At 35.9% G+C, this 26,734-nt stretch overlaps 1 protein-coding gene across 4 annotated transcripts in view; it reads left to right on the top strand.

Moving 5' to 3' along the window:
- The window catches only part of AGTPBP1 (ATP/GTP binding protein 1), a 233,703-nt gene that overhangs the window by 138,150 nt on the left and 68,819 nt on the right, over positions 1-26,734 (top strand). For all 4 annotated transcript variants that reach the window (XM_036737617.1, XM_036737616.1, XM_036737618.1 and 1 more), the window contains 6 exons: positions 2,302-2,446; positions 9,745-9,898; positions 10,941-11,121; positions 11,573-11,702; positions 13,102-13,233; positions 15,724-15,900. In XM_036737617.1, the coding sequence (XP_036593512.1) occupies positions 2,302-2,446; positions 9,745-9,898; positions 10,941-11,121; positions 11,573-11,702; positions 13,102-13,233; positions 15,724-15,900 (919 nt within the window). The remainder of the gene's footprint in view (positions 1-2,301; positions 2,447-9,744; positions 9,899-10,940; positions 11,122-11,572; positions 11,703-13,101; positions 13,234-15,723; positions 15,901-26,734) is intronic.

The raw sequence follows: 26,734 nt of genomic DNA on the forward strand, positions 1-26,734 counted from the left end.
TGATTTCTCTTTCCTACTTATCTTTTTATACTTCTCTTGAGTTTTGTATTTGAAAGTCCAATTTTTTTATTCAGCTCTGATCTGTTCAGCTCTGGTCTTCTCTTGAGTCTTGTATTTGAAAGTCAAGTTTTCTGTTCAGCTCTTGAAAGACCTCTATTTCATTAAATGTCAATTTCCCACCACCTCCCTGAAGGATTATACTCACTTTTGCGTGGTAAGTGATTTTTCTTTGTGATCTTAGCTCGTTTGCCATCCAGAACATCATAATCTAACTCCTCTGATCCTTCAGTATAGAAGTTGCTAAATCTTGTGGGATCCTGACTGTGGCTCTGTGACATTTGAATTATTTTTTTCTGGCTATATTTTCTCCTTGACCTGGGAGCACTGGAATTTGGATATAGTATTCCTGGGAGTTTTCATTTTGGGATCTTTGTGATGGATCAATACCTTGGTCAACAGGTTAACTTGATAAAGTATTACTAGGAGCAGGAGGCAGGTAAAAAAAAAAGAAATTCTCCCATAGCAGAGCTGGCATAGGATATTTGTATACTCTAGGCAAAGTTTGAAAATTGTGTCTCATCTTCGTTTGAAAAGTGCATCTCCTATTAGTTATATCTGTCAGCCAACTTGAGAACCCTCACTGTAACACATGGGACATGACTTATAACAAAATACTATCTTTGTGTACTGGAGGATGAAGTTTTCTGCTATTAAAAGTACACATCCATAAAAAGACATTAAAAAGTGTCCTTTGTTGTGCCTTTCTTATTTGCTATTTGGTACTTACCACCTTGATCACTCCTACCTGACTCTGCCAGGTAATAATCCTCTTTTGAAAGTGAATTACTTCTAGGTTTGTAGCTGTCCAGCGAGTGACAGGGTTGCAAAACTCTGGATTTTAATTTGCTGAGGTTTTGCTCTATTTTGCTTACATTATTTAACTTTCACCACATCTTGACTCTTTAACAAAGAGCATGATATAGTAGATAACGTACTTGACTTGCCCTCTAGAAGACCTGGGTTTATATTTTGCCTTTGACATTTACTGTCTGTGTATACATGGGCAAGTCACTGAACCTCTTTGAGCCTCAGTTTTCTTGTTTGTAGAGTAAGGGGCTTAGACTAAATTGATTCTTTGGTCTTTTCTGACTCTAAATCTATGACATTATGATCCATGATTTAGATATAATCAATAGAGCCTTTTTGAATAAATAAAAGTTATGTACTTTGAAATCAACATGAAATTATTATAATGATGTTTAGAAGAAATGTGACAAGTGTTTATAAAAATAGTGATATGGATTTTAAAGATAATATTAAAATATTTCAGGAATCCATGTTTTCATTGATGCAGTACTTCTCCACCAACTTAAATCCCAAACCCTCTATATAAAGGAGGTAGTAAAGAATAATCTTTTTAGTTGCTATGGCTGAAAAAATTCTTTGGCTAGTCTGGCAGCAAATCTCTCTGGACTTAACTAGGTTTATCAGTGGTTGAGAGACATATATAGTCCGTTGCTGAACCTATATTTGGAGCCTTTCCACCTTAGTAAGACTTGCCAGAGTGTTCTCTCCCCCTCATTGAGTCATTGGAGTCTAGCTTTAATAAAGGAAAGATAATGATAACTCACATTTAGCACTTAAAATTATTTTTCCCTCACAGTTCTCCTCTCAGATAATAGTACATGTCTTATTTTTCCCATTCTCATGATGAGAAATATGAATCTCAAAAGTTGTGACCTGCCTTTGTTCCCCTATTAAGTATAAGAACTAGGACTCAAACCTCATCTCCTGATTCTAAGCTCCGTGCTGCGTTCACTACCTCATGTTGCTATATTTTAGAATATCCCAGAAACCATTGCCTCTGATCTTTCAGTCTGTCTGGAAGTATATAAAAGTAATTTTAAAAGAAAAGTTAGTTTTGAGATTTTGAAGAGTAAGTTGTCAAGTGAGATGTTTCGGTAACATTTAGAGCCTGAGAAAAAATTTGTATCCAGTGTTGAAAGAATAAACACACTTATTAAGGAAACATTACTTACTGCTAACAAATGTAAAGATGAATAAATCTAGAAAGTACTGACATGAAAATTCCTGCTGATACAGTCTAGCAATATTTGATGTGTGTAGACTATATTGTCCTTTGTACTGCGTCTTACCTCATAAAGTACTTAAGTCAAAGTAAGAAATTATTTTTTCCACTAAGATGGCTCCAGTATAGTGATCTAAGCATTTTTCATAACGTTTCAATATATAAGCAATTTCAGATAAATGAGTAAACTTTTTTGTGCTTTTCTCTTGCAGAAATCATTTCTCTAGAAGTTCAGTTGCTGCTGGTGGGCAAAAGGGAAAATCCTATTATACAATTACATTCACGGTCACTTTCCCACATAAGGATGACGTTTGCTATTTTGCTTATCATTATCCATATACATACTCAACTTTACAGGTGAACTAATCTGTGAATTGCATTATATTTGTGACTAATTACACAAATGACATATAACTCAGTATTGGTTTTTATAGAAATATAGTATTTTCTTTTAATTAATCATCTTGATGAATGAGGAACAAACCAGAACTTACAAGGCTAGCTGAGTATTTGGCAAATGTTTGAACTCTTTGGTGGGGAAAAAAGAAAGGAACTAAGGGTGTTGGGAAATAATATAATTATTATGTTTCTTTCATAAAAAATAATAAATATAATCAATATTTTAGCCAGATGATCAGAGTTCTCTACAATTTGATACAACCTTCCTTTGTCTTATTTTCCACCATTCCTTTACCTATACTGTATGCAGGAATTTGTATTGCTCCATTTTATCTTTTTTGGAGGGGGAAAGGCAGGGCAATTGGGGTTAAGTGACTTGCCCAAGGTCACACAGTTAGTAATTGTGTCAAGTGTCTAAGTCTGGGTTTGGATTTAGGTCCTTCTGACTCCAGGGCCGGTGCTCTACTCACTGCCCCACCTAGCTGCCCCACTCCATTTTACCTTAAACTCATTTCATGCTTTTCTACTTCCTTGGGTTTGATTATACTTTTCCCTCTGTCTGGAATGCACACATTTCCCCTTGTTGCCAACCCAAATTCTACCTTTCCCATTCTTACCCATTTTTTGAGGCCCAAATGTAATTCCATTTTATGCAAATTTTCTTAATTTATCCCATACAAATTAAAATGTCCTTTTTTTGAACTACCATGACTTTTTTCACTGTTACATTATTCATTGTATTATAGTTATCCAAGTGTATCTATTTCTTCTACGCTTTAATTTATCTGTGATCTCATTGATACAGATATTTCCTCCACTGATGCAGATTGCAATCCCCATGCCTGTGCATCCTTCGGTAGATCTATTACAGGGGGTCCACCCAACAAACTTGAGCCTTTCTCTAGATTTCTTGACATTATATGGATGCCTGTGGAGCACATAAGTGCCCATCTGTTATTCCTTACTTTTGTTACCTGAGTGGCCTACCTTTTTTTTTCCAGTTATACATTGCTCTGATAACATTTTTGTGCTATTTCTACACAGTTCCTTTTTTATGATGAGTTATATAAGAGTACTTATATCCACCATATTGTTTTTTAGATTATCCTCAATTTTGGCTCTTCTGAGACTGGTATTTGATGGCCACACTTATACAATATCCCTGGAAGAATATCGGTATTAAAGGATGGGCTTTGGTTTCAAGGAGAAACTTAGGTCATTAAAATAAATGCGTGATTTTCCAAAGGCAGCTAGTCCGCTCTTTTCCACTTCAATTTAGTCTAGCTCATTGTCTTTTTGCAGTGTCTGTCCAAGATATACGTAATTACGGATAGACTCTGAGTTGTCCATCCAAGTGCATATTCTACTATGGAAAATAGTCATTCTTTATATTCTTGTTTTGTTTTCTTGTGAGTGGTTAGACTGAGCTCTTGAGTGATTACATTTTCCAATTAGAAGGCTCTATAATGTTCCAGGGCTTGATGAAATCAGCACCATCTCATCTGCTTCTGGAGTAAGGAAAACCTTTTCAGTTTGGACTCTGTGTTGGATATATTCTGTAAAAGTGGCAACAGTTTTGAATAACATGCTTATCCCAATTTTATACATTACTTGCCTTTAATAATGAGAAAGTCATCTAACACTTCTATCTGTTATTTCTCTCAAGGAATCTTGAATAATTTTGACATGTGCAGGGGAGACAAATTTTTGAAAGAATTTTTAAAGCAGCATTTTGCTCTCTTTGAAGCAAATGCTTTTACTAGTCAATAAGCAATATGCACAGCAGGATCTTGTATTCTCTATATCTTTCAGTAAATTGTATAAGTGTAAATATATGGTCTATAAAATATAATTTGTGAAAGCTCTTGTGTCCTTTTCTCATATCTTCTTTAAGGATGATCTTAATTCTTATGTACATTGTTTTCAAATTTTTTTGCAGAGATGGGAAAGTAGGCATGTAGGTCAGTAGGTTTTTTTACTTTTAAAATTTATTTAATATTTTATCTTTTCACAGTTACATGTAAAAACATTTTTAACATTTTTTAAAAAAAATTGAGTTCTAGATTCTCTCCTTTCTTCCCTCCCCACCCTCCTACATTGAGAAGGTAAGCAATTTGATATCGGTTATACATATGTAATCGTGCAAAACATATCCATAATAGTCGTGTTATGAAAGAAAATACAGACCAAAAAAAAAACCTCAAGAAAAATAAAGAAAGTTTAAAAAAAGTATGCTTCAATCTGTATTCAGAAACCATCAATACTTTCTCTGGGGATGGATAGCATTTTTCATCTTAAGTCCTTCAGAGTTGTCTTGGATTGTTTTATTGCTGAGAATAACTAAGTCATTCACAGCTGGTCATCTTACAATATTGCTGTTACTTTGTACACAGTACATTTCACATCACATCACTTTGCAAATCTTTGCAGGTTTTTCTGAGTGCATCTTGCTCATCATTTCTTATAGTACAATAGTATTCCATCATAATCACATACCCCAACTTGTTCAGCCACTCCCCAGTTGATGGGCATCCCTTCAATTTCTAATTCTTTGCCACCAGGAAAGAGCTGCTTTAAATATTTTTGTATATAGAGGTCCTTTAACTTTTTGTTTTTTATCTTTTTGGGGATATAGACAATAGTGGTATTGCTAGGTCAGAGGGTATGCATTGTTTTATAGTCTTTGGGCATAGTTCCAGGTTGCTCTACAGAATGGTTGAATTAGCTCACAGCTCCACATCTCTTCTCTTTTTTTCATTCTTTTGGTTTTCTTTTATTGTTTCTTGATTTCTTATAAAGTCATTAGCTTTCTTTTGCTCCATTCGAATTTTTAAGGAATTATTTTCTTAGGTGAACATTTGAACCTCCTTTTCCATTTGGCCAGTTCTGCTTTTTAAGGCATTCTTCTCCTCCTTGGCTTTTTGGACCTCTTTTCCCATTTGGCTTAGTCTGTTTTTAAGGTGTTATTTTCTTCAGTATTTTTTTGTGTCTCCTTTACCAAGCTGTTGACTCTTTTTTCATGATTATCTTGTGTCACTATAATTGCTCTTCCCAATTTTTCCTCTCTGTCTCTCTCTTTCTCTCTCTCTCTCTCTCTCATGATTTTCAAAATCCTTTTTGAGCTCTTCTATGGCCTGAGACAAATTCATATTTTTCCTAGAGGCTTTGGATGTAGGAGCTTTGAATTCATTGTCTTCTTCTGGTTGTGTGTTTTGATCTCCTTTGTCACCAAAGTAAGATACTATAGTCAAGAGTTTTTTTTTCCATTGTTTGCTCATTTTCCCAGCCCATTATTTGACTTTTAACTCTTTGTCAAAATAAGGCTCTGCTTCCAGGGTGGAAGCTTCACTGTTGGAAGCTTCAGGGGTTTTGTGCAACTATTTTCAGAGATACTTTTAGGGACCTATAAGTTTTCAGTTCTTCCAAGGTGGTATGATCAAAGGAGATGTGTTTACTACTGCCCTGGCCTGTTCTCTGGTCTGAGTAACCACAAGCACTCTTTTCTGCCCTGGAACTGTGATGGGGGGATCCCCTCTTCACTGTGACTGCAAGCTTTGCTATGCTAGCATTCTTCCTCATCCTGGGACTGCCACCCAGAACTTCTACCCAGATCCAAATATCAGCAAAGCAGTGGAGTCCTGTGAGTCCTGTCTCAGTGCTAGCAAAAAGACCCCTGTAATCTCCTTCTGATCAGCTGTTTGACTCCCTTACCATCTGTGAGCTGAGAGTTCCAGAAGTATCTGCTTCCTTTGCTGCTGCTATTTCAGTCACTCCCAAGGCCTGCTCCTGGTTTGCTGTGGCTGGGGCTATGCTGGCATGGCCTGCACTCTACTCTCACCAGGTGCAGCAGCCCTTTCCTGATGACCTTCTAAGTTGTCTTAGGGTCTGGGGGCTGAGAGGTCTAGAAACTGCCACCTCTGCCACTAATTCTGTTGCCTTGAGGCCTGCTCTGGGTTTGTTTGTGCCTGGTCTGTGCTGGTGCGGCCTGTGCTAGACTCTGCTCCTTTCTCTTCCTGATGCAACAGAGTTTTCTGCCGACCTTCCAAGTTGTCTTGGGCAGGAAATTTGTTTCACTTTGTCTTTTTGTGGGTTCTGCTGCTCTGCAATTTGTTTTGAATCATTTTTTAAAGGTATTTGGAGGGGCTTAGGAGAGCTTAGGTGAATCCCTGCCTTTACTCTGCCATCTTGGCTCCACCCTCTCAGTTGTTTTTTTTTTTTAAGTCAGTAGTTATTGATAATCTTTTGGTCACTTTTTTGGGGGGGAAATAATAAAATCCAACATTTTTTCCCCATGCTTTTGGTAGCCTTTACATTTTCAGCTATCTGGAACACCCTCAAAATGAAGTCAGGTTCCAGTGTCTTTGAAGGTGAAGTTGTTAAAATGTTTACAGATTTTTTTTCTTTTTTGTTCTTCCATTTCATCCTTAAATGGCCTTAGGATTACTTTGTGTAGTTGGTTCTCTTGCCAAGATTAAACTTGTTTTTTTCTTCCTCTGCTTCTTGTTGTTTTATGAGCTGATTATTGCTCATAATTTTTCCACCATGCTTATTCATATGATTTTACAAACAAGATTATATTATACTCCAGTGTTGGCTTTGTATGCTTTATCTTTCTTCTTGGTAAGGAGATCAAGTGATTGCAAAACAAGGCAGTTTCTAGACTCTTGCTGATTTATATCATTTAAACCTCCTTAGAGAATGGTTATAATCAGTGTTGATGTCTAGTCTTCCATCCACTTACCATTTTTCAACATCAGTTGAATAGGTCAGGTTGCAGTTGTTAAATAGGCATCAGATATTTTTCTTATCTTTTTTTTTATTAGTTTTGAATTAATCTTGACTTTTGCTCCAATAAGTAAGTGGCCTGAAAATAAGCAGATAGCCAACTTAGGTATGACACCCTCATAAGTGATGTTTCCTGTCTATTAAAATATAATGAATTTTACTTTTTATCATATTACTTGGTGCTCACTATCTTCATCTCTTTTTTTAGAGAAAGTATTCATTATATATAGATGCGGCTTCTGTGTGGTCTGTAAGCCTCTGACTTCTTTACTTTCTTACATCTGAATTTTCCAACTTTTTTTCCCTCCTCCATGCCTGCCTTTGCGTTGAAGTCACTATGAAGATCAAAATATATTTTGATTAATTTGCTTTAAAAAATAAAATTCTTGGTAAAATTTCTCTGCTTCCTCATCCCCTGCAGCAGATGTTGGCACATAAACCAATTATTTTCACAGTGTTATTTTTACAAATGCTTTTCATGAGCATGGATAGCAAGATTACCGTATGTCCTTATAAAATGATGTTCCTTGTTAATAACCCTGGATGCACGATAAAATGAACTTTGCCAACTCTGTCACTCTGCTCTCTAAGGAGGAAACTGTGAGCCATTTTTCCATTTAGCTACAGCTTCCTTTTGTCTTATGGTTTCATTTTTAGTGAGGAGGTCAAGTTAATAGGATTCAGTTCCTCCATTTGTATGTGTGCTCATTCACTGGATGAGAATCTCACATTTAGTGTCCCAGCAGCCGAGTTTAAGTTTATAGATCGTCTGAAAATGTGTGATCCTTAGCGCCCTCTCCTCACCTTTTCATCAACCTCCCACCCTTACTGTAGAAACAAGAGGAGGTTACATATGAATGAGGACAGTTTTGTATTTTTCTTTGTTTCATTGGTTGCCATGGCCAAAGAATTAATTGCCAAGGGGCTAGTTCACTGGCGCTGAGGCTAATCTTCAGAAAGCTGACCTAGTGTGTTGCCAGGACCATACTACAAATCTTCTAGAATGTCAGATCCTGCCAAAATTTGTACAGGCAATTCTTCTATAATGCTTGTTTTGAAAATGCAAATTTGTTCCAGCAAGATTCATATATTAGGGAACAATTTGGGCAGATGTGAACTTCATTTTTCCTTATGCATGATTTCATCCCCAAGAAACACTTAAGTGAATGCAGAAGACTGTACTCAGCCGAACTGAGCCATGTAGGAATACACAAGATGCACATACCTCAAACATTTCTTCTAGCTGCTTCTGTTCACCATGTATGGTTCCCTACATGGGAGTGTTTTACTGTTCTTTTGCATTTGTGAACTTTTCTATATGAAAAGACTCCTTTAACATCCCAAACATCTTCACAACTGCCAAGCAGTTCTGCGAAAGAAAAACTTTAAGTATTGATGAGAAGCTTGAAATAATAAAGTATTTTTGAAAGAAATAAGAGAATATATGATCTCTCCTAAGCAACAGGCCTTAAGAAGTCCACATTTTAGACCATCAGAGACAACACTGCAAAAAAAATAAAAGAAGCATCTGTTACTTGAAGTATTGTGTCCCTAACCCAATTTTCCCATAAGCCCTGTGGTTTTTATGGTGCAATTTTGCATAGTGAGATAATTTTTAGGAAAATATACGCTGTGTTACAACTAAATGTGCTCTGCTGACATAGCCACAATTTGGTGTTACCTCCAAGTTGAATGAGGCATCAGATTAGGATTCTGAGTATGTGCTAACTCCCCTGTCTAACTATAAATCCCCCTAAAGCAAAGACTATTTCCTATTTATTGTTTCCTGGCTGTGTGATTTTTGGTTGGCCACTCAATCTTTCAGTGCCCCAGGCAACTCTTTAAGACAATAACTTCCAGGAAGGGTACCAATCTGCTTTAATGGAAGTTCCTTATTCTTTACTATGTGCCTCCCATACTAATGAAACTACAGGTCCAATTCTCCCCAAACAAACCAAAACAAACAAAAAACCCCATCCTTACAGTCTAGAAATAGTTGTGTGTGGAAATGTTAGTCCCAAGTTTATTCCATAGTTATTTTTGAGAGTTTTACAACATCTTCATAGTGTCACAAAGCAAAAACTCACGTTTCCTTAATTTTTATGAGCTAGCTAGCTGAAATGATTTGTATTGAGGTAGCAAGAGTTAGATAATACAATTGATTCAACTGTCAAAGATGTTTGAGGAAAATGATTTTGTTTCCAGAGTAGAATGATTATGTATGTTGAACATGACTTCTCTACTTTGAAAGAATGTTCTGAAGGGAATTTTTTTTTTTTACTTTTAAGGAATTGAGTTCTATGTTGGTAGAAGTATGAAGTGTTAAATTTTCATTTGTGTAAATTATAAAGTTACTATGTTACCATCCACCTATAGTGGTATAGAATCCTGAATGCTCTACTTTCCATATACCGTAAGGGAGATTTACAAAGGACTTTATGCTGTGCTTTTTAAACATTTTTGTTATCAAGATGCATCTTCAAAAATTGGAATCGTCACACAACCCTCAGCAAATCTATTTTCGACAAGATGTGTTATGTGAAACTCTGTCTGGAAACAGCTGTCCTTTATTGACTATAACCGCTATGCCAGAGTCCAATTATTATGAAAATATCTGTCAATTTAGTAAGTATAAATTGCTTTATACAAAACACAGATATGTTTCCTAGTTGTCTTGGCTACAGTCTTTTCCTTAAAAATTAAAGAAGTACTAAACTAATTGCATTTAAAGTATAATATGCCTTTATATTGTTTGAAGAATTCATTAAGTAAGGCTTTTGGTGTTTAAATGTAATAACTTATATTTAGAAACTTATCTAATATGATAGCACAATTAGATACCCACCTTCAACTATTCCTCAAATATCTTCAGAGTTTCAAAATGTCTCATCTTTAATGTTTTCTCTCTCTATATATAATTTTGATGGAGAAGTTGATATAGATTACCATTTTTAGAAAAATAAATGAGAGGGGAGTCCACATGGTACAGTGAAAAAAACACTAATCCTGGAGGAAGAGGACCTGAGGTTAAACAACCTGGGCTGTGCTACTTACTCCCTGTGTGACTTGGGAAAAGTCACTTACTTCCTGGTGCTTAATTTCCTTATCTCTAAGATGAAGGGTATAGACTTGAGGGTTTTTGAGGACCCTTCCAGTTCTAGATCCATGATCCTATGGTAATAGAGAGCACACACACATGCACACTCACACACAGAGGTATTCTCTGTTCAGACTACCTTCAGAATGTCTCAAAGTGACAGTTTTCTCTGCACAAAGGAAAAGAAATGAAGAGAGACTCATTTATATGGTGACCTTGATATGAGTTAAGTTACGGGAGGATGAGCTAAGTTCTTTTGTAGGATTAACTGCCAAAACAATGCAAAAATACAGTAGTTTGGAAATTAAGTATTGATATTTGATAGGTCTTTAACCTTAATGCCTATAAAACTGGGATATAAATATATACTTCTTCCTGTTTCCTTTAGCTTTTTTGAGAATGATAGATTTTAAAAAATTATGAAAATTCAAGTAGTGATCGCTGTTTTCTTTTGTTATGTCATCTTGTATTCAGGTCCATAGTTAAGTAGATAAATTTCCAAAGCCATTTAATAAAAAATTTTTATTTTAAACTTTTAACTGTTTGCTTTAACATGACTTTTATATTTAGGAAATCGCCCTTATATTTTCTTATCCGCTCGAGTACATCCTGGAGAAACGAATTCAAGCTGGGTTATGAAAGGAACTTTGGAATATCTCATGAGTAATAACCCTACTGCTCAGAGCTTGCGTGAATCCTATATTTTTAAAATTGTCCCTATGCTAAACCCAGATGGTGTCATTAATGGAAAGTAAGTTAAAACTACTACTATAAAAATATTACTGTTATGATCTTTAAGGTTTGTTGATATGTCAGTGTTCAAGTTAATTTGGAAAACTGAAGCACGTCAGTTTTTATCCCAAAATAAAGCAAGTTTTCATACAGAAAAATTCGGATTAATTTTAAATTAGTTATATGTTATTTGTTATAATTCTGAATGAAAATATGCCTGGTGATTTTGATTATATGATTTACAGTTAGAACATATATTAATTTTTGAAAATTTGGGAAAATTCTAGCTTATGATATCTCACTATAGTGGCAGTTAGAATTTTATATATTTATTCTGAATTAGACAGCTTTGTACATTTGAATTACATAGTAAAAATAACCACAAATTTAAATTAGAAATATTTTTAAATGGATTAAGTAATGGCTTTGATAACAAGTTGCTTTCTTTCTTTGTGTGTATGTTTGTGTAGCCACCGTTGTTCTTTAAGTGGAGAAGATTTGAACCGGCAGTGGCAAAGTCCAAACCCAGATTTGCATCCTACAATTTACCATGCTAAAGGTTTACTGCAGTATATGGCTGCAATCAAACGTTTACCTCTGGTAAGTGTCAGCTCTTGTTTTTAGGCTGCTTAGTCAAGGAGATGAATCTATAAATCCATAGTAATATTTTAAAATCAAGAAACATTTATTAAGCACCTACTGTGTGCAGGGAGCTGTGGTGTGTGTTGGTTATATAAAGAAAAACATGATAAAAGAAACACATCTAATAATTTTTATGTTTATTTTACTAATTTCCCTGTCATTTCCCTGTAATGATGAAGTGACTTCATTGATTTTAATAAATACATTGACATACTTAGATAATAAAAAAAAACAAAGCACTAGAGCTCTTTGTAAAATCTTTCAGAGCCTTAGTTTTCTCACCTATAAAATGAAAGCTGTGAATAGGATGATTTCCCTTCTAGTACTGAATCTGTGATCCTACTATTCTATGAATATTTAATCAGATCATCTCAGTTTGGCAATTTTGTATTTCTGTATTTTCTTCCAATTTAATTCAAAAGTAATATTTGTGGTTTTCTTCACATTTGACAGTTGACAGACCTTTACTTTTTACTTCCATTTATACTTCAACTTTTACTTGTTCTAGAAATTTTAATGACTTGGGTATCAGTCGCTGTACTTCATTCAGGGTGTTTAATTCCCTGTTTGAACATCACTGGAATATCACTGGATATATGCATCATTTAAATTCTTAAAATCTTGAATTTCCCCAATAGAATCATTATGACATTTGTGCTAGGGCTCATGCACACAAATTAAGAAATTTCTGGTCAGTACTCAGTTTGTGAAAGCTTCCAGAGGAGCCATCACTAGGATGGTGTATGTGTGATGTGAGACTGTATATTGGATTGCTTGAATGCTTGTGTGTGTTTCTTTTCTTTCTTTTGAGCATGTCTGCCTTTCAACTTTCATTAAATATTTCCAGTTTATTTAAGTTAGATTATTTAAGCTATTTTTGGAAAAGATAGAAAAGCTTCACGTAAGGATACACAATCAACTTGTAAATCTGTCTTTTACTTTTTCATTTTAAAAATGCTGATATAATTTTTATAATTATTTTTTCAATGTCTGATTTCTGACTAATTAATTAAAACTCCAGCAACCTTTTGACCTGCATTTTGCAAACAAAAATTGTAATAGAATTGGAAAGAGAAAAATGTTATACAGCTATATCACAGGTTAAAAAATTAATCAGTAGAACCTATAGTTTGGCCTGCAGAATATTGGCAGGCATTGATTTTACCAGAGGTTAAGTCTTCTCAAGCCTGGGTGTTACTTCCTGAAATGGTTTTAATTTATGTTAAATTGTAGCTCTAATGAGGTTAAGAGGCTTAGAAATATAATTCCAGAACAGGTTTGAGGATACTTACCTGTATTTTGATAATGTTTAAAATATGACTTTAAAATGATCTGAATATGATATTGTCACTTATAGGTTTACTGTGATTATCATGGTCACTCTCGAAAGAAAAATGTATTTATGTATGGCTGCAGCATCAAGGAGACTGTGTGGCATACTAATGATAATGCTGCCTCTTGTGATGTGGTTGAAGATGTGGGATACAGGGTGAGTTCTATAAAGTTTGTGCCTTCTCCACTTTGTAGAAGAGCCTATAATCTCATTCTTCTTCCTTTCACTTTCCTTCTTCCTCTTTCTTCTCCCCCTGTGCATGTAAATAGCTACTCAATAAAGGTTTTTAAAATAAGTTGAAGAATGAAATAGAAACTATGGACATCTGAAAATACAGGCATGGTTTAGGATAACAGCATAGCTAGGAAGACCCAAAAATGCCAACCCTCAGTGTGGGTGCTTAACATTGGAAACATGTGCAAACTTATGTTCCAGATTTCCAGAAGATTTCCTTAAAGAGTCACCTTGGAGCTCTCCTATCCTGGTGATGTTATTCCAGGTCCATTGACTCTCTCTCATGAAAATTCACTGTGGAGTTATGATTCCCAGTTATCTAAAGGGCCACTGTTGCCCAGGCTTCCCAGCAGGAAATCTTTTCATCTTATATGTTCATCACTACTCCCTGCCAATTTAGCTTGTAGTTCTTTCTTCATTCTTCTGGAACAAACAAAAAAAAAATCACTTCTAGGAACAAATAAAGAAAGGCAGCATTCAGAAATTTAAAGGAATATCATTCACTAGTCTGTAGGGCAAGGACCACATAAATTCTTATTAAACTCTAGAAATAACATACTTGTTCTATATAGTGTTCTTTTCACTTTATGTGTTCAGAAAAGTTTCTGGTTTTACATGTCTGAGGAAGGCATCAGGTTCCTATCAACATTCAGTGGGAGTTGAGTGTTTTGTTACAACCTCCATCCTATGTTATGTGTAATAGTTGCTTAATGAGTCTTTGTTAAATGAAGTAGGTTTTTGTGGTCTCAGTCCTCTGTCTAGCATTAAAGGTCCTCCATAATCTGGTTCCCACCCGTATTTCCAGTCTTATTTCATATTGTTTGCGTTCATCCTCTCCTTTCTAATCGAACTCAACTGTTCATAGTTCCATGGACTTCTCCTGTCTCTCTGCCTTTGTGTGTGCTGGAATGCATTTGTTCCTCACTGTGGCCATATAGAATTCTAAGTGTCCTTCAAATTAGGAGCTCTTAACCAGGGGTCCACAGACCCCTTTGTGTGTATAGATTTCAAGGCATACATGGTAAAAAATTGCTTATTTCAATATAATTGGTTTCCTTTGTAAGCCTATATATTTTAACTTAAGCATTTAAAGCCATTATTCTGAGAAGGGATCTGTAGGCTTCACCAGACTGTCCAAGGGTCATGTTACAAAGAAAGTAAAATAAAACACAACTCAGGTGCTATTTCTTACATGAGGCCTTCCCAGCCATCCTCTCCCAGTCAACTGGTAGTGTTTTTGCCTTCTTGAAAATTACCTTGTACATGCTTTTTAGTTACTTAGATATTTATATCATCTCTTACCAGTAGAATGTAAACCCTTTATGGGCAGAAACAGTTTCATTTTTTTCTTTGAATTCCTAGTGACTAGTATGATACACAGTAGATGCTAAATAAATATTTGTCAAATTGAATCAAATCTGTAATTGCTAAGAAATATTGGGGAGATATTTCTGAAAAAGGGAACTTATTGATATTCCTCACCTATTTGGAGCCATTATTCTTCCCTTGGGTCTGCTTTTCCTCTTTCCCCAGCAATTACTCTGCTAAGGAATAAATATTATGATTGATTAGCGGTATATATCAACATGTCATCCATATCTCCATTCTCATCTTTGCCAGGGCCTATGCAGCAAATAGAACTCAGACAAAATGAAGACTCATAAAGGGAATAAGGGTGACTTGTAAATAAATATTCCAAACCAGGAACTGGAAATCCTTTCATTAGTAGAGGCTTTTGTACTGATTTCAGTTACTCATTTTTGTTTAAGGGTAATAGAGATTAAAAGTGAACTGTATTAGTTTTTGATTGACCTATTCTAAAAAATGAACTTCGTTTTCTCTTCAATTTGTCTTTAATTAGTAGGTTGACTAATTCTTTACCTTTTGTAGCAATATTATTTCCTAGGAAATGTGGAGTCTAGTAAAATTTAAGTGAAAAATTACTACTTATTTGTATAATGCTTTTATATTTAACATCATCTCTGATATTGAAGTTATGAACTCGTTTGAATTCAAAACCTTGTCTCTGGAATTCCTAAAGTTGAGGTGACAGTTGTTTACCAAAACCACAATTTGAAAAGCAGCAGGAGAAATCCTAGAAAGAGCTTTGGATTCAGAGTCTAAAGACCTATCTTCAGAATTTGACTCTGCTGTGTACAAGTTGTGTGACCATGAGCAAAACTGGGAAAATAACAGTTTGAATTGACTGCTTTACTGGATTGTTAGGAGAGAAGAATTTTTAGAGTGCTATGTCAATTTAAGCTATGATTATATGAACAGCTTCCGAGTATTTTCTGCAGAAAATTCAGAATTCTTAGTGGGGTAATTGAGAAGTTATGGGGCATGTTGGAGCTAGACTAATCATTATAATTTCATTTAATTTTGAAAAATTCTACTGATTTTCTTTCTCAGACTTTGCCTAAGATATTGAGCCATACTGCCCCAGCATTCTGCATGAGCAGCTGCAGCTTTGTAGTAGAAAAGTCCAAACAATCTACAGCCCGTGTTGTTGTATGGAGGGAAATAGGAGTACAGAGAAGCTACACCATGGAGAGCACATTATGTGGCTGTGATCAAGGAAAATACAAGGTAAATCCTTCTGGTAAAATCAAAGCTTCCATACAAAAAGTTTTCCATGTAAGATAGACAATTGAGAAGACCATTCTTGTTCTAGAAGACTTTTTTAAAAGCAAACCCTATGTTTAGTAGTGCATAATAGCACTTTTTAAGTGACAACAAGATCTGTTTTTAAATATTAACTCATTTTTCCCCACAACACAAAAAATATATAATATTGGTGATAAATCCAGACAAAGCTAATCTGTAAATATAGTTCTGCCTTTAGGATGAAATTAAATAACTTCTTATCTTCCCTTGTAGTTTCATTATTGTCTTAGTTCCTTTAAATTTCTGATCTGGGGCAAGTGTTTTAAGGTTCACTTCTAGTTGGTAATTAAATTAGCAACTTGTAATGAATTTTCTTCTTTTTTGTTATTTTCCCTTGCATTCCTCCTCTTTTCCCTCTCAGAGAGCAATCTTTAAAACTTAAAAGACATTTTTTAAAAAAGAAGAGAGAAGAGAAAAAAATTCAGCAAAACTGATCAATACAATGAAAAATCAGAAAATATATGCAATATTCCACTTTTGTGGACCCTCACTTCTACACAGAAATGGGAGAAGTAGTCTTCTCACGTCTCTTCTTTGGGACCAAGGTTTTTCTTTGTAATTTTAGTCTGTTTTGTGATGGTTGTTTTTATTTACATTGTTGTAGTTACTGTGTGTATTGTTTCCTTAACACTGCTGACTTCACTCTACACCAATTCATATTATCCTTTCCATGCTTCTCTCTGTTCATCATGATCATTGTTTCTTACAGCACAGTAATATTCCATTACATTCATGGTACCACATTTTGTGTAGCCTTACCTCAGTTGATGGGCATATACTTTGTTTCCAGTTCTTTGCTAATAGAAAAAAGTGATCCTATAAATATTTTAGTGTATATGAAGCCTTTTTATCTGCGGCCTCCTTGGGGCACATGCCTAGCAATGGAATCCGCAGGTCTAATGATTTGAACATTTTAGTCACTTTATTTGCTTAATTCCAAATGGCTTTCTAGAGTTCATGTTAATTCATAGCTCCACTAGCAGTAGTTTGCCTCACTCTCTACAACCTTGCCAGCATTGAATATTTCCATCTTTTGTCATCTTTGTCAATTTGTCAACCTTGGGATTGTTTTGCTCTGTATTCCTCTTATTATTAGTGATTTAGACATATATTTCTCTTAATGATTTTTTGTATCTTTAATACCAAACCATTATCTGAAAAATTTGATAGCAAGGTTTTTCCACTATCTTTTAGTGGCATAATCTTTGATATTTAGGTCACAGATCCATTTTGAATTTATTTTAGAATATGGTATGAAATTTTGGTGTAGGCCTTATTTATGCCAGATTGATTTCCAGATAAATAGTAGTTTTTCAATGGAAACTTTTTTCACTCTCTTCATATCTTAGATGTAGAAATAGAATTATGAATAAAATCATAGTATTTTAGAACTGAAGTCATCTTAGAAATCAGGTCCAATTCCCTCATCTTTTAGATGAAGAAATATGCTAATGGAAGGTCTAAAAATGCTGTGTTAATGAAGTCAAAATAATCATTGTCAGTCTTTAATAAACTGGGAAGCATGTAAAGGTTTTTCAGTGAGACTCATACTTTCAGGGCTTGTTGAATGGGAACTTAATGGCAGAGCAGGAACCACATCCAAGATGCCTGACTCGGTCAAGAGTTCTTTCCATTCTACTATGTTGCCTCCTGGTCTTTCCATAATAGAGTATAATATAAACATATTTGTAGTAGGTTACTGTGTATGATAATGTGTATTAATAGGTATACATTACTGTAGTCATATATACATTATCTTTATTAACTAGCTATTTAGATCTTAATGAGTTTGATGTATTAAGGCTTTTTTAAAAATTATAAAGTGCTTACTATCATCACAGTCATCTTACTTTGATAATCCTGCCCATTACAGGTTTTCTTATTGCTATCATAATTTCCCATTAAAAGTAAGGACATTTAAAAATGGGAGATATTTAACATACATGATGGAAGTAATTTTTCAAAGTTCAAAGTCACTTCAGATATATAAATATGAAAATTTTATATGTAATAAATAAGACATTTGATAAATAATTAGAAAACCTGGATATTTATATTCCTTGCTTTGTTTCTGAAAGATCTTAGCATGTTGTATAAATTATTTTACTGAGCCTTTTTCTCCACAGGGAAAAGGGATAATGAATCTGCTATTCAAACATTTTTGTAAGCCTGAGATAAAAGATTATTACAAATGTGCACTTGTGAAAATCCTAATAGCCTCCTCATTGATTAAGATTAAAAAATAAAATTTTGTAGTATATATCTAAAGGTATTAAATGTTGATGGAGCCAAACTGAATCTTAAACTGTAATAAACTAGAAAGCATGCAGAGATTTTGTAATGAGAGTTGTGCTTTTGGGGCCAGTTGAAAGGGAAGTTTAATGAACAGTATATTATGTTGAGCAAGCTTTTTGTTGGCAGTGCCCAGTTTTCCCATTATGTGATATTCTTTTTTCTAGCTACCTCAAAATAATGGGGAGGGACCTTTTAGGCTATAGGTTTTGTGGAAACAGGCTCTTTATAAATCATTGTTATGAACTACAGATAAGGACTATAGAGACTGTCAGAGAAAAGGTGGTTTAAGAAATTGCTTTAAAATTGGTCCATTTAGGAATGGGAAGAGGGAGGTTCTGAGTTCCACAGGTAAGAGTTTCAGTACCTTTGAGTGCTGTGGTGCTCTAACTGGGAATCACAAGAAAATAATAGTTATTTAAAATGCAAAGTTACAATTTACATGCCATTTTCTTTAAAAGTTATTTTTATTTTTAATAGTTATACAAATATTTTAATAATAACATACCTGATAATATAGATTTCCTTTTTAGATGTGTGGCTTAGTATATTATAAATAGATTAAAAAATCTTCAGTAAAAGTATGTGACTAAGGCTTTCAATAGCTATAAAATTTAGGTTTTTGTTAGAAACTTTTCTCTTCATGATATATAAATATATCAATATGTTTATGTATTTCTAGCTCATTAGTGTTAAAAACCTACAAGAGGCTAATAAGACTGTAAGAAGTAGTCATGCTTTTACCCTTGAGAATGTTTTTATTTTGCTTTTAAGCTATAAAATGTACTTCATTTTTAATTACTATAACTTAATCCAGAAATAGACTATAAAATTTTTAAAACATTTTAGGTTAAGATGGAAAATGAATGTTTTAATGAAGGCATTTAGATAGATTTGTATAGGCCTTTGGGGTGATGTCCAAAAGTTCTATTTAAACAAGATTGATTACAATAAAGCATGTGCTTTCTGTGGTAAGTAATATTCTGTGATTCATTCTCTTGAACTTTAAGTCAGTGCTGTGTACCTTAGGAATGTAGTTAGCTTGGCCAATATAAAGTTGTTTGAGAGTATTTTCTCTCTAATTGACATCTGTCAGTCAACAAACACTTATTAAGCACCTTGTACCATACGCTGTGCTAAGTGCTAGGGATAGAAAAAAAGGGAAAAGACAACCCCTGCTCTTGAGGGGTTAACAATCTAATGGAGAAGAAAACATGCAAACAACTATTTAAAAGCAAGCTATATAAAGGATAAATAGGAAATCATCAACAGAGAAAATGCATAAGAATTAATGTTTGGAAAAGGTTTCCTGTAGAACTGGGCTGTCCAAAATGGGGGAGAGGGGAGATGCAGCTCCGCAGTTCAATTTTATGCAGCCTGCCTGTGGGTTTTAATTTTCATGAGCGGAAAAAATAAAATAATAATTTGCAGGTAATGCATATTAGATTTTTTTAATTCCATCACTAATAAATAATCTTGTTGATGTTAATTTTCTTTGGTGTTTTTAAGTAGTATTATGGATGGAACATATTGCACAGAATTTTTGGTAGATCTGTGGCATGCTTTCCGTATGATGCAGACTAGTCAGTATGCCCCTACCTTTATACTGTTGTGTTGTCACTTTGTTGTTTTGTGTCTTTGCCTGTCATAATGGTGATGTGCGTTTTCCCCACTTTCTATTAGTGTACTGTATTTTTTATTCTGGGTGCGGCCCTCGAATAATTATTTTATTTTAATGCAGCCCTAAGATAACCTAAGGTTGGACAGCCCTGCTGTAGAATGTAGGATTTTAGCTGGGACTTGAAGGAGCCAAGAAGCAAAGATGAGGAGGGAGGGTATTCCAGGAATGGGGGTTAGCCAGTAAAAAGGAGTCAGGAGAGTTTGGGACATGCCTTCTTCAAGGAAGAGCAAGAAGACCCATGTCATTCAAGTGGAAAGTACATGGGGGGATTTAAGGTATAAGAAGACTGGAAAGAAGGGAGGGGCTGTTATGAAGGGCTTTGAATGCCAAACATGGGATTTTATATTTGATGATGGAAGTGAGAGGGAACCACTGGAATTTGAGTAAGGGGATTGCATGGTCTGACCTGTGCTGTAAGAAAATCACTTTGGTGACTGGTTGAAGGATGAACTAGTGTGCAGACCAATCAGCACATTATTGTGAAAATCCAGATGTGAGGTGATAAGGGCCTGCACTGGGGTGGTAGAAGTATCAGAGGAAAGATCGGGGCATATTTGAGAGATGTCATAAAGTTTTCTATAGGACATCTGATTCAAGATGTCTAACAGGCAGCTGTAGATACAAAGCTAGAGGTCAGCAATGTGATTAGGGCTGGATAAGTAGATTTGAGAATCATCAACATGGAGATGATAATTGAATTCATGGGAGCTGATGAGATCATCAAGCAAAATAGTATAGAGAGAGAAGTGGGCCCATGACAGAATGATGTGCAACACCCAAGGTTATTGCACATGATCTGGATGAAAATCCAGTGAAGGAGACTCAGAAGGAGCTGTCAGGTTAGAGGAGAACCAGGAGAGACTAGTACCTGAAAGCCTATAGAAGAGAGTATCGAGGAGGAGAAGGTGATTGATCTTTAGAGAGATCAAGAAGAATGAGGATTGGCAATTAAGGGAGAACAGTTTTACATTGAATGCTGAGGTCAGGAGCCAGATTGTAGAGAGTTAAGAAGAGAGTGAGAGAAGAGGGGCAGGCATCTATTATAGTTGACGTCCTCAAGGACTTTAGTCACAAGAGGCATGAGGGATATGGAATGACCAAGGGAAAATTTTTTGAGGGTGAAGGAAACATAGGCATCTCTGTAGGCAGTAGAAGGGGAGAGAGTGAAGATAAATGAGAGGTTGGGGATGATAGAGGGAGCAGTTTTCTGGAGGAGATGAGATGGAGTGGGATCACTTGTGCATGTAGAGGGGATAGCTTTGGCAAGGAAAAGGGTGCCCTCATCATTAGACAGGGGGAAAGGAGATAAAGATAGTGGCAGAAGTCATCTCTGTGATGTGAGATAAGAAGGAGGGCAGAAGAGAGAACTCTTAATGAATGGCCTCAATTTTTTTCTGTAAAATATGTGGCAAAGTTTTTAGCTAAGAGGTTTGGGGGAAAGGTGGCCATGGGAGTTTTGAGAAAGGGTGAAGAGACTTGGAAGCTGTTATGGTGAATGGAATAGTGAGTTAACTAGGGAGATAGGAAAGGATTGCTTTGTAACAGAAAAGGCTGAGTTACGGTTATGTAACAGACATTTGTAGTGGCTTCATTTAGGATGGTTAAATGGTTTTCTCCACCTTCATTCAGCAACATGCACATACTAATGAAGGCGGCAGATGGTAGGTTGCAACTTCCTTGGGTGATATTACTTAAAGAAGTTGCCTGCAACATCCATTGGGCTAAGTTTAGAGAAGCATTTTCATTTCAGAAAGTGGATAGTGAAGAAAGCATAACTGTTTATTTACTTTAAATTGTATAAATTCATTTTAAATACTTTGCTCAACTTATTTTTTCAATTTTTATTCATTTCAAACTTAAATACAGAACAAGAAAAGAAAAAACATTTCTGTGTACACAGCAGAACATGAGAGAGGATTCAATATGAAATAATAAATTTCCATTTCATGAACACATATGTAATAAATCCTGTACGTTGTTTTCAAAGCAACCCAATCTTTTTGTGCTTTCTTCTTTGCTATGTACTTTTTATTTTATTTTTTCTCTCTCCTCTTCCCCTCACCAGAGAAGGCTGCAATTAAACGCAAAAACATATATGTATACGTATATATCTATAAACATGCACATACACACATATGTATCTCTCTGTGTGTATCTGTATATGTGTGTAAGTATATATGTATATACACACGCACACAGACATGTATGTAAGATCATACTATGTGTATTTCCATTTGTCAGTTCTTTCTCTGGATGTGAATAGCATCTTTCTTCATAGAGCTAAGTCTTTCCAGTTGAATTAAAATATCATTTCCAAATCATTATTTATTTATTTAATATTTTTAGTTTTCAGCATTAATTTTCACAAGAGTTTGAATTACAAATTTTCTCCCCATTTCTACCCTCCCCCACTCCAAGATGGCATATATTCTGATTGCCCTGGTCCCCAGTCAACCCTCCCCTCTGTCACGCCACTCCCCCCCATCCCCTTTTCCCTTACTTTCTCATAGGGCATGATAGATGTTTATGCCCCATTGCCTGTATATCTTATTTCCTAGCTGCATGTAAAAACTTTTTTTTTGAACATCTGCTTTTAAAACTTTGAGTTCCAAATTCTCTCCCCTCTTCCCTCCCTACCCACCCTCCCTAAGAAGGCAAGCAATTCAACATAGTGTATCATTATGCAAAACCCTTCCACAATATTCACATTGTGAAAGACTAACTATATTTTGCTCCTTCCTAGCCTATCCCCATTTATCCAGTTTTCTCCCTTGACCCTGCCCCTTTTCAAAAGTGTTTGCTTTTGATTACCTCCTCCCCCTATCTGCCCTCCCTTCTGTTGTCCCCCCTTTTTGATCTCCTTCCTCCTTCTTTCCTGTAGGGTAAGAGTGTGTATGTATTTTCTCCTCGGGTCAAATCCAATGAGAGCAAGATTCACTCATTCTCCCTCACCTGCCCCCTTTTCCCTCCCAACAGAACTGCTTTTTCTTGGCACTTTTATGTGAGATAATTTACCCCATTCTATTTCTCCCTCTCTCAATATATTCCTCTCTCATCCCTTAATTTTATTTTATTTTTTTTTTAGATATCCCTTCATATTCAACTCACCCTGTGCGCTCTCTGTGTGTGTGTGTGTGTGTGTGTGTGTGTGTGTGTGTGTGTGTGTGTGTGTGTGTATTCCCTTCAGCTACCCTAATACCAAGGTCTCATGAATTATACACATCATCTTTCCATGTAGGAATGTAAATAAAACAGTTCAACTTTAAAGTCCCTTATGATTTGTCTTTCTTGATTACCTTTTCATGCTTCTCTTGATTCTTGTGTTTGAAAGTAGAATTTTCTATTCAGCTCTGGTATTTTCACTAAGAAATCTTGAAAGTCCTCTATTTTATAGAAAGTCCATATTTTGCCTTAGAGCATGATACTCAGTTTTGCTGGGTAGGTGATTTTTGGTTTTAATCCTAGCTCCATTTACCTCCAGAATATCATATTCCAAGCCCTTTGATCCCTGAATGTAGAAGCTGCTAGATCTTGTGTTATTCTGATTGTGTTTCCACAATACTCAAATTGTTTCTTTTTGGCTGCTTGCAGTATTTTCTCCTTGATCTGGGAGCTCTGAAATTTGGCAACAATATTCCTAGGAGTTTTTTTTTAGGCTCTTTTTCAGGAGGTGATGAGTGGATTCTTTCAATTTCTATTTTACCCTCTGACTCTAGAATATCAGGCCAGTTCTCCTTGATAATTTCTTGAAAGATGATATCTGGGCTCTTTTTTCGATCATGGCTTTCAGGTAGTCCAATAATTGTAAAATTATCTCTCCTGGATCTATTTTCCAGGTCAGTGGTTTTTCCAGTGAAATATTTCACATTGTCTTCCATTTTTTCATTCCTTTGGTTCTGTTTTATAATATCTTGATTTCTCATAAAGTCACTAGCTTCCACTTGCTCCAATCTAATTTTTAAGGTAGTATTTTCTTCAGTAGTCTTTTGGACCTCCTTTTCCATTTGGCTAATTCTGCCTTTCAAGGCATTCTTCTCCTCATTGGCTTTTTGGAACTCTTTTGCCATTTGGGTTAGTCTATTTTTTAAGGTGTTATTTTTTTTCAGTATTTTTTTGGGTCTCCTTTAGCAAGTCATTGACTTGTTTTTCATGGTTTTCTCACATCACTCTTATTTCTCTTCCCAATTTTTCCTCTACTTCTCCAACTTGCTTTTCCAAATCCTTTTTGAGCTCTTGCATGGCCTGAGACCAGTTCATGTTTTTCTTGGAGGCTTTTGACGTAGACTCTTTGACTTTGTCGACTTCTTCTGGCTGTATGTTGTGGTCTTCTTTGTCACCAAAGAAAGATTCCAAAGTCTGAGACTGAATCTGGGTGCGTTTTCACTGCCTGGCCATATTCCCAGCCAGCTACTTGACCCTTGAGTTTTTTTGGGGGGTACGCCTGCTTGTAGAGTAGGGAGTACTTTGTTCCAAGCTTGAGGGGCTGCGCTGTTGTTTTCAGAGCTATTTCTACACAGCAAGCTCTGCCACACCAGTGCTCCACCTCCCCCAAGAACTGCCAACCTGGACCACGACTCAGATCTTCAGCAGGCTCTGCACTCCCACTCTGATCTGCCACTTAATTCCTCCCACCAGGTAGGCCTGGGGCTGGAAGCAACTGCAGCTGTAGTTTAGTCCTCAGAGCTGCACCACCTCTTCTGCTCTCGGGGCAGTGGCCAAACCACAAACTCCTTTTACTATGTCCCCGCAGCTTTTCCCACTAACCTCCTCTGTTGTCTTTGGTGTTTGTGGGTTGAGAAGTTTGGTAACTGCTGCAGCTCACTGATTCAGGACACTAGGGCCTGTTCCGCCCAGCTCCCAGTCTGGTTGGGCCGGGCACGGCCCATGCTGGGCTCCACTTGGCTCCGCTCCCAGCTCCGTGCGCTTGACCTTACCCAGTGACTATCCAGGCTGTCCTGAGCTGGAGCCCTGCTTCCCTCTGCTATTCTGTGGGTTCTCCAACTCTAGAATTTGTTCAGAGCCTTTTTTTTTTAGGTTTTTGGAGGGACCTGGGGGGAGCTCACGCAAGTCCCTGCTTTCCAGCTGCCATCTTGGCTCCTGAATTCAAATTTTTAATACATTCTGCTATCTATTTCCATTTTTTGGGTAAATTCATCCCATTCACTTTCTAAGTTGTAATTATTTGTATGTTTCCCTCCATTCTGTTTTTCCTCACTATCTTCCGTATTTACCCTATCCCTCCTCACTAGTCTAATTTTCTTCTACCTACTATCTTGCCCACCTATTACTTAATCAATCCACCTCTCTTGAGTCCACCCCTTATCCTTTCCCCCCACCTTCTACTTTAGTCTACTTAATTTTTTCAGCTAATCTATTTATTTTTAGTTTTCAACTTTCACTTCCATAAGTTTTAAATTTTTTTTACTGCTCCCTCCTTACCAGAACAGCATGCAATCTGATATAGGCTCTACATATACATTCCTATTAAACATATTTTCATATTAGTCATGTTGTGTAGAAGAATTAGAACAAGTGGGAGGAATCATAGGAAAGGAAAAAGAAAAGAAAGAAAATAGTCTGCTTCTCTCTGCATTCAGTCTCCATAGTTATAGAGAAATCTGGATATTGATGGCATTTTCCATCATGAGTCCTTTGGAATTGTTTTAGGTCCTTGCATTGCTGAGAAGGACTAAGTCTATCAAAGTCAGTCATCGCACACAGTGGGTATTACTGTGTTCTGGTTCTGTTCACTTCACTCAGCATCAATTCATATAAGTCTTTCCAGGTTTTTCTGAAGTTTGCTTGTTCATAATTTCTTATAGCACAATAGTATTCCATTACATTCATATGCCACAACTTGTTCAGCCATTCCCCAATTGATGGGCATTCCCTCAATTTCCAGTTCTTGGCCACCACAAAAAGAGATGCTATAATTATTTTTGTACATGTGGGTCCTTTTCCCATTCTCTTTGGAATACAGCCCTAGAGGGGGTATTGCTGGGTCAAAGGGTATGGACATTTTTATAACCCTTTGGGCATGGTTCCAAATTGCTCTCCAGAATGGTTGGATCAGCTCACAACTCCACCAACAATGAATTAGTGTTCCAACTTACCCATATCTTCTCCAACATTTATAATTTTCCTATTTTGTTATGTTAGCCAATCTGATGGGTGTGATGTGGTACCTCAGAGTTGTTTTGATTTGCATCTCTCTAATCAATAGTGATTTAGAGCATTTTTTCATATAATTGTAGATAGCTTTAATTTCTACCTCTGAAAACTGCCTGCTCGTATCCTTTGACCATTTATCAATTGGAGAATGACTTGTATTCTTGTAAATTTGTTAGTCTTCTTATGTTAAGAATTTCTCCCTTATTCCTTCCTCTTCTACTAATTCTTAATTTACACACCTTTCTAAAAGTCCCTCCCTCATCTTATCTCCCTAACCCATTTCTGAGGTAGGAGTCCAGCACTACCAGCTCTCCACCCCAACTTGCTTCTTCTATATCAATTCTTCCTTTCATGCCTCATTCGTATGAGATAATTACTCCCTTTTATCTCTCCCTACTCAGTTGCACCCCAGCATACACAGCTCAGCCCATGGCTTTCTTTCAAACTACCCAAATAATGATGATAGTCACAAGAGTATTGATAACATTTTCACATGTAAGACATAAGCAGTTTGGCCTTATTGAGTCCCTTATAATTGGTCATTAATGCTTTACCTTATATTTCTCCTGGATCTTATATGTCAGATTTTCCATTAAGTTCTTTTGTTTTTGT

Source organism: Trichosurus vulpecula, chromosome 9 (assembly GCF_011100635.1).
Source record: "Trichosurus vulpecula isolate mTriVul1 chromosome 9, mTriVul1.pri, whole genome shotgun sequence".
Classification (NCBI taxonomy): Eukaryota; Metazoa; Chordata; class Mammalia; order Diprotodontia; family Phalangeridae; genus Trichosurus; species Trichosurus vulpecula.